This window comes from Lissotriton vulgaris, chromosome 12 (genome assembly GCF_964263255.1).
Source record: "Lissotriton vulgaris chromosome 12, aLisVul1.2, whole genome shotgun sequence".
In the NCBI taxonomy this organism is placed as follows: domain Eukaryota; kingdom Metazoa; phylum Chordata; class Amphibia; order Caudata; family Salamandridae; genus Lissotriton; species Lissotriton vulgaris.
The window spans coordinates 254,265,710-254,279,529 of record NC_141700.1 but is presented as its reverse complement, the minus strand read 5'-3'; the positions used below and the strand labels follow the sequence as shown (position 1 = coordinate 254,279,529).

At 46.8% G+C, this 13,820-nt stretch overlaps 2 protein-coding genes across 3 annotated transcripts in view; one reads left to right on the top strand and one right to left on the bottom strand.

The window, feature by feature from the left end:
• Window positions 1-6,288, bottom strand: part of COQ9 (coenzyme Q9) — an 85,960-nt gene extending 79,672 nt beyond the window's left edge. Inside the window, exon 1 of the mRNA XM_086947784.1 lies at window positions 6,137-6,288. Coding sequence (XP_086803910.1) covers window positions 6,137-6,254 — 118 coding nt within the window. The 5' untranslated portion in view covers window positions 6,255-6,288. The remainder of the gene's footprint in view (window positions 1-6,136) is intronic.
• Window positions 6,289-6,997: 709 nt separating this feature from the next.
• CIAPIN1 (cytokine induced apoptosis inhibitor 1) overlaps window positions 6,998-13,820 on the top strand; it is a 162,194-nt gene continuing 155,371 nt past the window's right edge. Inside the window, exon 1 of one of the 2 annotated variants that reach the window (XM_086947782.1) lies at window positions 6,998-7,127. The gene's annotated coding sequence lies outside the window, so the exon portion shown is untranslated. The remainder of the gene's footprint in view (window positions 7,128-13,820) is intronic. The other variant, XM_086947783.1, reaches the window with a different exon arrangement.

Below are 13,820 nucleotides of genomic sequence, written 5' to 3'. Positions count from 1 at the left end.
GTGAGAGGCTTCACCCCACCTGGCTGCAGCGCAGGTAAAAGGAGCACCGCTCTGGGGATAATCATAAGGTAATTACAGAGCGGTTTCATACTGTGACACAAGAAAAATAAAAATAAAATAGAGTATACTTCGAGACAAAAGGCGGTCTGGACCTCTTGTATATCGAGTTGTGACAGACTTCTAGGCATGCCCGCCCTAATCTATCAAAGCCAATGAGGACGAACACCAAATATTTGTATATACAGAGTTTCTCACGTTGTCGTTAAAATGATACACATGAACAAGCGAGAGAATAGCGTGGCTGAGCACAGAAGCGAGCATACCAATGCTACAGTACTCTAATTGTATGCTCTTGGCTGGAACTCATTTAGAATGACAGCGAGTTGGCTTCCCAGGGTGTTTCATAATGCAAAGTACCGCTACAAAGTACAGATCATGCGATCATGGAGAGCTCTTTAAAAATGGAAAGTGCTCCGTATAGACGTAACTATTTAAATGTGTATCAACACTTTGAAAAGATGCTTCCAAGTAGGCGCGATGAACGCGAAGCTTTTTGTCAAAAAATCGGAGTCGCCATTAGCGGCGTATGATTCTCCGTATGTGCGTTAGAAAGGTAGACAGCGTGCGCGGAGGAATCAGTGCGCACAGGCAGGGATGCACTCACCTTTCCGTCGATGTCTCCAGGCAGTCTTCAGTACTGCTTGGGGGGGCACCGATCGCGGAACACGGTGATGTTTTGTAGAATCGTGAGTAATCCCTGGGCGTCATGTGACAAGGGCAGTCACGTGATGCTGAGGATCCTGGGAAACGTAGTTCGCTGCGCATTTCTGCCGATGGTACAGCGAGGACTGCGCAAAAAGTGTGTTAGAACACACTCTAGGCAGCGCAACAAAGTGTGATTAATATAATAAGTCACTCGTATGTTGTTGTGTGTGTGGCAGCTGAAAACCCACTCCATGGTGTGTAAGATAACATACTGTAAGGCAACAAAGTTGGATATTGATATCAGATAGGATATCCAAAATGTACCAATGCAGGTGCATGGTAGCTGGAAAACTTTCTCCGTGAGGTATTTATGGGTGGTATATGATGACACTATACAGTGCGACATTCAGAGGGACATCCAGGGTATAGGCTCATTAAGGCCCTCCTTGTCGCTGTTGAGGCGGTACACCCATTTTTGTTCAATTTTAAACAAAAACCGGCTGACATCCGCACATGAGTCAGGGATGTGCGGTTGCTCAAGGACTGTCCAGTAGAAGTCCTCAGGACCATGACCCTTCTCCAGAAAGTGTGCAGTGAGGCGGGTGGCTTGTTTCCGACAACGCACCGTGCTTTTGTGTTCTTGGATGCGTGTCCGTATCTTTCTGGTCGTCATGCCGACATACTGTAATTGACATGGACATTTGATCAAGTAAATCAGATTACTGCTGTTGCAGTTCGTAAACTTGCTTTGTATCCATGGGCGGTTGGTGCCGATGTCAATCTCAGTAGACTTATTGGTCTGGGGACAGACGGTGCAGGTCCCACACGGATGGTGTCCTACCACTGGTGGTAGGTCCCATAGGGTACCCACTTGCCTCACTTCCTTGTTACGTGGGCGTGTGTGGACTAGTTGATCTTTCAAATTTGGTCCTCTCTTGTAGGCAAACATAGGCTGGGGGATGTCGTCACCTCCGGTTTTGAGGATAGACCAGTGTTTTCTTATGATTTCTTGCTTGACTTACTGACCTACTCTTTGACCCCCAGATATTATTTGTTGTTGAAGATGTAGTCCCCAAATTTGAGATTCCATTACAGAGAGGGGCTGTGAAGGAAGGAGAGGCGGCAGACATCAAAGGACGGGTGGGAGGCGAAAAAAACGCATTAGCAAGCGAGAAAAGCCATAAACATCAGGGGGGGGGGGGCGGGGAAGCAGATTGCTTTCAAGTCTTTGAAGACAAATGCCAGACAAATGCCCATGGGTCGCGCACCTCATGCACTGTCGGAAGCAAGCCCCTTTTACAAAAGCACTCGCGTTTGACGTGGCCAGCGAGTGGGAGGGAGGAAAGGAAGTGAGGGGCAGCAGAAGCCTTTGATGGTGGTGTGCAAGGCCAAGCGCGCGCCTGGGGAGGCTTCATGGTTGAGTGCACAACATGCATTGCACGAAATCCGGCTGGTTTCAGAGATTTTCGTTCAGTAGTAATAGGTTCCGAGGTATAAATAACTCAACCTAATGAAGGGTTATGCAGACAAGCGCCAACATGCAAAAGACATTACATTTACTAGTGACGATTGAGCGCTTGTCTGTCAGTTTAGAAAACAGAAATCTGATGCTCCCTTCAATACTGAGCCATTCCAGGTTGTGATAAGCAAAGGACACATGGTGACTGTCCAACGTCCTGGATAGTCTTACACAAGATTACTTGCATTTACGGCATGTGGCTAATCGCTCATCAGACACTGATGTCAATGTAGAGACTGGGTCTGAAATTAAAATTTGAGACCCCCTGACTGCTGTTTTTTTCCTACATTGCCAACGCAGATTATGAACTCTTCCACTGCCTGTCCCCAGTTTCGGAAGACGCAGTTGGGACGTGTGATGAAAATGCCATGAAGACACTTACCGAAGAATTATGATAGATAGGATATATATATATATATATATATATATATATATATATATATATATATATATATATATATATATATATATATATATATATTAACAGAGGGGGAGATGTAGTGTCATACGAGTTAGCAATGACGGAACCCTTTTGGCTCCTGATAGTCTCCATAGAACAGTGACATAAACATTAGAATGTAGTGAAGTGAATGCAGGTTTAGAATGTTGAGTGCACTGTCACACGCTGAAGATTAAAGATGTTATAGTAAGCTCCTTGTGTGGGTAGTCATTAGCGGGTACCCAGGCCATTTTCCTAATTATGTCTGAGGCAAGCCTATGGAGTTTCTGTATAGCAGTATACACAGTCTGAGTGTGGTCCGGTATGTAGCCTACTGACTCTGCCCAGGGGCGGGGGTCTGCTTTTTTATTAACAAGCCCCACCTGACTACCGATTGGTACAGACATAAACACATCAAGGGGGTGCCCAGAGTGCCATCTGTCAACCAATACATCCCAGCAAGAACTTAAATAACCAATATTGTGCAGTTTTGCCACTAAACTGTTATCGCTTTCTCTCGTCCTTTTCAAAGATTATTGCTTTGTTTAATTCTTGGCGCATGAGACAAGAGCCTTGGTGGCGGTCGAACCCAAGTGAAGTTTGGCTAGTTTTATTTATTTATTTATTTATTTATGCAATTTTATATAGCGCGGACTTTACCCGAAGGTGTCAGAGCGCTTCACAATAGGAACAGAAAAGATACAAACTGAGAACGTTACACGAGCAACAGATTGCAGAGGCATTCGTTATGTTACATACGGTAAAGTGATAATTGTGAGCAACCAAGAGTACATGAGGTAGTAAAAATTGTGAGAAACCAAAAATACATGAGGTAGACAAGGTAATTGTGACACTTGTGAGCAAACAAAATACATGAGGTAGTAAAAATGTGGGCTACCAAAAATACATGAGGTAGTAAAAAGTGCTCAGGAGGGAAAAGTGACAAGTGTGCAGGCTACAAGAGAAAATAGAGTATAATTTGTGGTATGATACTGCAGTATATGTTACACACTCAAGCACAAGGACAGACGATTACGTAGGCAAAAGTGGCACTTGTGCAAGTATCAAAGGTAAAAAACCTGTGAGAGGAAGCAAACCGTGTGTTACAGGGGCAAAGTGGTGAGTGCAAGTTGCAAGAGGGTACCAAACACAAGTACATGGATAATACTGCAATAAAAGGCAAACACTCTAACCGCAAGAACACACTGGGAAGGCACTTTCATGGACATGAGAAGTAGAAATTATCAGTAGTGGGAGATCTTCCTACAGACAGAAGAGAGTTACTTTTGGAGGTGTCTCTGGAGGAGGAGAGCTTTGAGGTCCCTTTTAAAGGCCTGGGAGGAGGCTGTGGTCCGGAGCTGAGGCGGCAATGAGTTCCAGATTCTCACTGCGTTGCCTGAAAATGATTGGGCCATCGTTCTTTCCTTCTTGAAAGTGGGAGGTTCAAGCAGTAGATTCTCCGCATTGCGTGAAGGTCTAGAACCTCCAGAGAGTTTCAGTTTATTCGCCAGGTAGAGAGGAGAAGAGGAGTGCAGGGCTTTGTGGGTGATACAAGCGGTCTTGTAGATAGCTCTAGCCTCCAAGGGAAGCCAGCGGAGGGTAGATAACATCGGTGTGATGTGATCGCTTCTTTTGGCCCCATAAATGAAACGAGTTGCTGAGTGGAAAACAGACTTAAGTGGGGACACGTGGGATTTGGGGAGGCCAGTAAGAAGAGAATTGCAGTAGTCGAGTCTGGAGAGGACCAGTGCTTGCACCAGGGTTATAAGGTCCCGCTCCGCGAAGAAGCGACGGATTCCCCAAAGAAGGCGCAGTTGGTATCGAGCTGATTTCGCAATGGAATTGATGTGGGGAATTAGATTAAGTTTTTTGTCTAGTATGACACCAAGGGATTTGGCGCTGTCGACAATGATGGGTTTATTGTTTAGTAGATTCATCTGATCCATCCATGATTGAACCGGGGGAGGAGAGAGTGAGGAGGAGAAGAGGAGGAATTCAGTTTTGGAGGGATTCAGAATCAGTTGATGAGTTGACATCCAGTTTTGAATGGAGTCGAGAGTGGAGCTTAGGATGGAAAGATCGTGAGTAGAGGCAATCTTGAGGTAGAGTTGAGTGTCGTCAGCATAAAGATGATAGTGAATCCCGGATTTACTTAGGAGATTTCCCAGTGGTTCTAAATAGAGATTGAACAGTGTGGGAGCAAGTATCGAGCCTTGGGGAACACCTTGACCTACCGCCACAGGAGGTGAAAGACTGTTCGCTATTTTGATCATTTGGGATCTGCCAGAAAGGAAGGATGCAAACCATTTAAGCACAGTGCCCTCCATGCCCATTCTCTGTTGAAGAATATTGAGGAGGGTATTGTGATTGACAGTGTCAAAGGCTGCGGAAAGGTCAAGGAGAATTAGCAGACAGGACCCCCCTGAATCAAGTATCCTCAACGCGTCATCAACCACTTGCAGTAGGGCTGTTTCAGTGCTGCAGTTTTGGATGAAGCCGGACTGACAGTGGTCTAGAAGGTCATTGTCCTTGATATGACAGGAGAGTTGTTTTGCTACACATCTTTCTGTGATCTTCGCAAGAAAGGGAAGGTTAGTGATGGGGCGGTAGTTATTGAGGTCATTCGCATCTGCAGTGGGTTTTTTCAGAAGAGGGGTGACCTGCCCAGTTTTGAAGGAGGCAGGAAGGGAGCCTTGCCAGAGGGAGAGGTTGATCAGAGTGGTCCAATAGGAGAGGGAATGGGTATAGAAGTCAATGGCAATGGCACTGGGGATAGGGTCGAGAGAATGGTTGGATGGCTTCGTTTCTCGTATGCACTTGAGAAGGGCATCTTCAGATATAGGGTCAAAGCTCTGCCAAATGGCTAAGGATTTGCGCTCCTCTGGAGGGGTAGGATGAGCGACCTGATCCACAAGTGATTTCACTTTTTCATCAAAGAAAATAGCAAAATCTGCAGCTCTCTTTGTAGAATCATCCACCTTGGAGGTTGGGGGAGAGCCGTTAGGCATTTTGATGAGATCAAATAGTTTTTTGGGTCTATTTTTGGCGGAATCAAGGAGGGTTTTGAAGTGTGTCGCTTTCCCAAGGAAGATGTGCTTGTGGTACTTGGATCTTGCTGAGCGAAGCTTGGCCAGATTGTCGGAGGAGGGCACTTGCCTCCATTGTTTCTCCAGGGATCTTAGCTGCTTTCAAACTCGAAGGTTCAAGAGGACCTAGAGCAGAAACACGCATCAGATTCGAGCCTGCCTCGAGCTTTCAGTGGCTGGTACACATTTATTCTGTGAGTTCCGGGCGTCCATTCCTACCAAGTGAGTGTAAAGTTGCTAACCCACGGATACTGCCTTGGTGCAACAAGTATTTTTCCCTATGTCCTTCATTTCACCTTGTCTTTGACTTATATATGTCTTCCCTCTTTGCCACTACCGGGCCTCTCGTTCCCCTCGAACAACCCACCGTGGCATTGTCTCCCTTACCTGGGACACCCTCTCGTAAGAACCTCCAGCCCGTCCGCCGGAGGGTCAGCAGAGCTAAAGCTGCCATCTTGGGTATGGTCCGTGAAGAGTGCGCGACTTCAAAACACATACCACGCATGCGCCGGGGAAAAACTCCAGCTAACAGGTTTGTTTGCCTGTAACTGTATTATATTGACTCGGGGCATCATCACCGAGATAGTCCACCGGCACATGTATAGCGGTCACTTACGGTTATCAAGAGAGCGATGTAGTGCCTGAACGGAGATACCGCGGACCCACTTTGTTGGAACTGGTGTGCATTAAACTTATCTCGGGTAGCAGTGCACTGTTAAAAATAACGCCCACGGTTTTATTCAGAACACCAAAGCGTTCTCAAGACGTGCTTCAGGGTGAATACTAGCCAACTTCCGACTGACTTAAACATGGCCGCCATTGCTTTTAACTTCGAATCCTGGGGCGCTTAAGAAGCTGTCCCTACCCAGGCGGCCATCTTTTAATGTATTTATATCTACAGAACAAGATAAACATTCAATAAAGACACAGAATGATACTGCACTCACTGGTATAAATTCTACAACGTAAGTTTACGACGAGCGTAATTCAGAACAATTATTATGTCCCAATAGACCAGTTCCCTTCGATTTCAAAATATATATGGTACTCTAAATCTAATAACTAATTCAATTCAACTCGTTGCGCACCTCTATTGGATCTCTATGCCTTTTTCTGTTTTTTTACCCTGATTTTTTCGCATAGATAATGGTTCGCTTCGTGGTGGCGGCTAGATCTTCGCCCTGTTCCCAGATCAAACTAACGCTCGGGTACTCTTTGTTTTTCTCAGGGTTCTGTGGTCGCTACGGAGATGCAAGAATGGGAAGGGGAGTGGCTTGTGCGTGGCGACGTCATGCAGAAGGCTGTGTCAAATTGCTAGTAGGAAGGTGACTGTCGTGGTGGGACATATACTCCGCGAAGAAGTACCAGGAGGTCTGTGGTGAGTGTAGAACGAGGAGGGGAAAGAGGGACGTGGTATCTGAAAGTACTGTCACTAAGTTTATATGTGGTTTACGGGTACGATGGATACATGTATAGTTTGTGTTATAAACGTATGCTGTTAACCAGTAATCCACGTCGTCCTTTGTGATTTTACTTGCCCTTATTTCTGTGTGTTCCAATTGGTTTTGGCCAAGCTTTTGAATTTCTGATAATAGTTTCAGTTTTTGGCAGGCAGTTTCTGTGTGTTCGATGTCCACACAGTGACACATTAGCACGTAATTCACTCCACCACCTCTTTACGGATCTTTAAATTCTTCTCTTCAAAATGCAGTTACTCTCCTTGCCAAGCCCCCACCAGGCATACTCTCTCACTGTTTTTACATGTCACTCTCAAGAGCGCATGACATGACATGACACTCTAAAGTACTGTTTGCGTTTTGTAGCCCTTGTACTACTTAGATCAATCAGGGATTTTGTGAAGGGCACTACTCACCCGTGTGGGTCTCAAGGTGCTGGGGGGTGGGAGGGGATGTTGGGCAGCTCAGTGTCATCCAAAAAGCCAGGTCTTGAAGCTCTTGCTGAATTCTTGCAGTGTGGGTGTTCGTCTGATGCTAAGGGGTAGTTCATTCTCGGTCTTGGCTGCAATGTAGGAGAAAGTTCTTCCTCCTGTTCTGGCTTTCCGGATGCGAGGGATTTTGGCCAGGGCGAGGTCGGAGGTTTCCCTTGGGTGTGGAAGTAGATTCTTTCGCTGAGTTATTGGGGTTAGGTGTAGGCATGAGTGAGCACCTTGAAGGTCACTCTCTTTTCCACCGGTAGCCAGTGGATGTCTCTTAGGTGGTGGGTGATGTGGTCTTGTCGTGGGATGCTGAGGGCGAGTCTGAAATCCCAGAGGGACTGTGTGGTGTCCCATGTGCATAGTTTGTTTCCATAGATTGGACTTTGTTTTCTTTTAATAAAGTTTGGGAGGAATTTAGTGTCGTGCTGGACACGTTATAGTGTCTCAGCAGACACTTTTATTGCCTGCCACTCCCTCGAGGGCTGGACAGACTTGCACCCCACATCCATCCACCACAGGCATCACAAGTGACGTGGCCCTGCAACTAAAAGCATAAGAGACACAGATGATGGACGGAATGCAAATCAAACATTCACTCCCAGTCAAGAGATATGGGTTAAATCCATTTTTCTTTTGCTCACCATGCCATCCCAGCTTAGAACCAGCCATATGCAAATCCTTGACCCTGTTCCTCATGGGAACAATTGAACCCAAACTGCCAAGCCATGTCCTCCCTGGACTGGAACCAAGGATGCCGGGACTGGTTTCGGGGCATCACCCCTTCATCAGCTAGGCTAGCTTGAAACCAGTGGCACAGTGAGGGACTCACGTCTGGGCATACCTGGCGCACTTAGGGTGAGAAAGCAAAAGACACACAGATGATGGACAGAATGCAGAGCAAATCAAACATTTACCTCCAGTCAAGAGATCTGCATTAAATCCATTGTTCTTTTGCTCACTGTGCCACCCAAGTTTAGATCCAGGCATATGCAAATGAGTCTTGACCCTGTTCCTCATAGGAACAGTCAATGCCAAACTGTCAAGCCAGGTTCTCCCTGGCCCGGAAAAAAGCATCCCGGGACTGGTTTCGTGGCATCATCCCTCATCAGCCAGGCTAGCTTTAATCCAGTGTCATGGTGAGCCCGGGACCCACATCTGGGCATACCCGGCGCACTTAGGGTGAGAAAGGAAGAGACACACCGATAATGGACAAAATGTCGAGCAGGGAACCTGGCCTGGCAGTTCGGGCTGGACTGCTCTCATGGGGAACAGGGTTAAGCCTGATTTGCTTATGGCTGGGTCTAAACTGGAATGGTGTGGCGTGCTAGTAAACAATGGATTCAACCCAGATCTGTGACTGGGGTGAATGCTTGATTTATTCAGCATTCTGTCCATTATCTGCTCTATTTGTGTCTGCAAATAAAAGGGCTCCGGTGCACGTGCTCGTGGACAGTTTAGTAATCATACACTGAGTGTCTGTTTCATTTATTTAGTAGCATGTGGGCCTAGGGCCCGCAACACTACTCTGTGCAGGCTATTCTGCTTCTTGTAGCCATACACATTGACTGCCTTGTAGACACAATTGTTCCTTTTATTCCAGTTACTACCCATGGCAATCATTCAAAAGTGGTTCTGAATTTGCTGCCAGGAGAACTATCCCAATTTAAGATAATGTCACATTGTGTGATGTTCTTCTCCTTCGCTCATCTTGTCTTGCTGGCTTGCTATGTTTCCAACACTCTTAGGAATCCCATAAGTCACAAATACTTTTTCTAGGTTTGGGATTATCTCCTCAGCTGCTGTTGATCTCATAACTTCAGCTTTTGAATACTTGCGTCAAGCATTAATTACTAACAGAGGTCTCTTATCCTGTAAGCCTGTGAAGTCATCACTCAACCATACCCATGGGATGTAATTGTTTTTAGATGATGGGTAGTTGCGGGTCTTTCTGATGTCTTTTTGATAGGTGAGACAAGTCACAAGAGTTTGCACTACCATTAGGGAAACCACTCTATTTGTCAGAGACAGGCAGGGCTTTAAGTGGGCCGGGTCTCAAGGGGTCTGAGCACCGGCAGTTTTTTTAAGAGGCCCTCGAAACGGGTCTCTATCGGGCTCTGTTTTGAGCCCTGGCACAGGCGTTCTGGTTCTTTTCCGGACTGCAGTGACAGCAGTTTTCTGTCACTGCAGTCCAGTAAAAAGTGCCAGGGCGCAAAACAACCTGAGAGAGACCCGTTTCGAGACAGCAAGCACATCAATGTGCGCTGCTCATTTCTCACTAGCAGAGAAGTTACGGCATGACGTCATGCCAGGTGAGCGATGTGCAGGGGAAGGGAAATCATTTAAAGATTCATTTTCTTTCAGGATTTCCCTTCTCTTTCTGAAACGCAAGAGCAGCAATATTGTGGTAGTGTCACGAGGGCTTTAATTGGAAGCTTTTAAATATTATATGTAACAAGCTTTAGTTGCAGCTTATTTATCTTATGCAACTAATAACCATTGAAAAAGTCAATAGCCCTTACTTGTTGTAGGTATGATGTTACTTGCTGTATCACATATCTGGATGCAATGAAAGAAAAAGAAAAATACAAGTCGGGCGGCACACAATGCTAAACAGATTTTTAGCTTTAAGTGTTTAAAGCCACGCCCCTAATTACACTGGCCTCGCCCCTTTGAGAGACCCCCCAGTTTATTAATCCCACTTAAAGCCCTGGAGACAGGTCTTGGTTTTCACAATCCCTCGATGGCTTGAGTGTGCTATCTGTCATGGGAATCATTTTACTGGGTATAAAGAGGGTATTTCCTCAAAATAGCTACTGCCCTTCAGCTATGGATAGTTAGTCTTTGACATAGTAGCATGCATGTTTGTGATTTCTAGCTTCAAAGGTGCCAAACCTTCATTATTTTCCACAAATCATTGCAGGTAATGCCTGTTCAAAGACATTCTTCAATGGGGTATTCCTTTGATATCGCTTGCCTTTCTCGAGTCAGGTGCCACCCCTTCTTCTGTTATTTAGTAGCCACATAACTCAATTTCCCATCTTAAGAATTAATTCACATTAATTTCTACAGAGGGTTAGGCAGATCTCTTTTGCACTTCAGCAGGGCTCGGAGGTAATCATGGTGCTGTTAAATGGTTTGTGCATACACCAGGATGTCATGGCTCCCATTTAGGCCAGAAAGTACTTCTTTTTATGTGGGTTTGGAAAACTTAGGCTGCACTGGAGATACCAAAGTTGAGGGCAGTGGTACTGGAACAATATTCGTACTGGGGTGCTGATCATTAACAGCACATTACCAGAGTCCAAAGTTCTACTTGATGAGTGAGTTTACTGAATGAGCCATACCTGTTCAGCAAGAGTATAGTAAGTCAAGTAGTGCATTTTGGAGAATATACTACAAATATATGGTTACAATGTGGTATTTTTAATTTATATTGATAATTTTCTCCATCTAAATGGTCCCTTGGTGTAAACAAATTTCCAGAAATAATCTCTGGACTGCAGACTCCGTTTTGATTGGAAAAGGAGGAGCTCTTAATTGCTTTTCACAAATTATGATAATCTGGTTTAAAGGCCCCCCCCTACACAGGGGCGTAACACAGGACGCCCTCATCCCCCGCAGTGCTGCGGGGTCCGAACTGCAGGTGGCCCCCTTAGCACAATACTTAGGTCTGAGCGTTCCGTATTAAATCCGGAGCGGGGACCCCTCTGTGTACATCGCAGGGGGGCCACTTAAACTTTCGTTATGCCACTGTAGTCAATCTTTGAAAGTATCAAAGCTGAGATTACTGTGTTTTGCAGGTCCTTTGGAATGAAAGGAAATATCTTCCGTAAGAGTGCTGAAGTCCTTTATTCCAATGCAAGCCGCAGACTGGCCCCTGAATGCGCCACTAGGCCTCTGCTCTGGTTCCATGTCGGGCAATGGGGCACTGTGGCAGGTGAAACCGGGAGGCCGAGGGGTCTGCTGGATCTGGGATGGGGGTAGTGTAGAGGTGTCAGCAGGGGTACTGATGGCCCCCCAGTATGAGCGTCGTGGGTCCACCACCTCCAGCCCAGGAGGCCACCATTCCTTGTGCTATCCTCGGATGTCAGCGCCCGGGAGCCCCAAGGGAGTGCTGACCGCCACGGACCGGAGGCTGGTGATGTTACACACCTTGCGGGGCATATGGATCTGGCTGCAAGTTCCGTCGAGGGCATTTTGCCCCCGCAGGTACCCAGAGCCAACCCCGGCAAGCGGGGCCTTGTCCTGGGTAGTCTTAAGGTGCAGAGAGAGCAGGGACCCAACGCAAGAGACCCGGTGGGGGTGCCCAGCAGAGCTCCATAGCCCTCCTCTCAGGCTCACCTGCGGCCCCTGTCACCTAAGTGTCACAGAGACTCATGCCGGGCGCCACCCCATGCGTCTGGTATCATCGTCTTTACATGCACCTTGGAAATGATCTTCAGCATATATGTGCTTCTTTGTTGTTGTAGGCCGTGCCTCTGATGGCTGTAGATGGGTGATTGCGGGTGAAATTATCGATTTAGGGGCTTCCAGGATATGGAGCTTCTCATGCGAGTGCCCTTCTTGGATGCCCAACACAGCCACACGCCCCCCTCCCTCCCCAATCAATTTCTTTTACTCCTGAACTTCTTCATCTTATGGAGATTTGTGGGAGTTCACTGGGTAGCTCTGGCATGGGAAGAATACATATATGCTTTCATGGGAAGATTGACCCTTGGCCAGGGAGCTGCTTCCCTCATCAACAACAGTGGGGCATTCCTGCTAGGAACCACTGTCACACCTGCACTTCCACAGCAGGCAGGAATCAATCAATCAGGGTTCTTCTAAAGTGCGACTACTCACCCGTGAGGGTCTCAAGGCGCTGAGTTGGAGGGGTCAATCTTCAATTCAGTTGAAGAGCCAGGTCTTGAGGTCCTTCCTGTATTGTGGCAGCAATGGTGATTGCCTGAGGTGAAGAGGCAAGGAATTCCAGGTCTTTGCAACTTGGTAGGAGAAGGATCTTCCTCCAGCTGTTGTCTTGAATATTCGTGGGATCGTGGCCAGGGTCATTTGGGCAGAGCGGAGATGTCTGGTGAGAGTATAGAAGGAGAGGCGGTGGTTGAGGTATGCACGTTTGGCATTATTGAGGGCTTTGTAGGTATATGTGAGGAGCTTGAAGGTGATTCTTTTGTTGATGGGTAGCCAGTGAAGGTCTCTCAGGTGGCCGGTGATGTGGCTGCGGTGTGGGATGTTCAGGATGGATCTGGCAAAGGTGTTCCAGAAAGCACAAAAGAGAGACATCGGGGGAAAGGAGAACCACTTGCAGTCCCCCTGATGTGCCGCTTTCCTCCCTAGTGAGCATGTCTTACCAGATTTTGCATAATGGCTTCCAAAACTTCTCCAAGTAGTATTGTTACATTGGCGTGCCATGTGTGCGCTTACATCATGATCTGTCCGATGGAGGGTCAAACAGTGGTAGTGGAAGCAATTCCACTGCTATTTCTGGTAAGGGCATGTAGGGGGATCACTGTGTTTCAGCACTTCCACCCTCAAGGGTGTGTGCTAGAACATGTTTGATACGTCTTAAGCACCTGAGAGGCGGTGATGAGGACATGTCCAGCAATTGCTTAGCACCTGACCGGTTAATACCATGAATACCCTAGTTATAATTAGTTTGGCATTAATACTCAAAATCACTCTGATGGGGGGCGGGGGGGGGAGAAGAGAGAGAGAGGGGGACACAGACACAGACACAGACCATTATTTTATTTTATTTAATTATTATTAGAATGGAACAGGTGGAGGTTTGAACCACCCCAACGCTGACATCCTTGCCAGAACATTCACATTACATTTCTACTCTTCCAGATGCATTTAACTGTAATTGGCAAAATGCTGTTCTCTTTTTAGGTCTCGCTGTTGTTTGCAGCGTGAAGCGCTGCATCCAGCGAAAGACCTATTGTTGTCGACTTGCAGGGGATGGGCACGCGCTTTCCCTCGGCGATTTTATCATCTGTACGCGCACGTCCAGCCCGGCGCCATGCACATCCCCTATCCCACATTCAGAGCAAGTCAACCTTTCGAAATCACACACACAGACACACACACCCCCACTACCCCCACTCAACAGGCTTTTACGCCGCGTCACGGGATGTT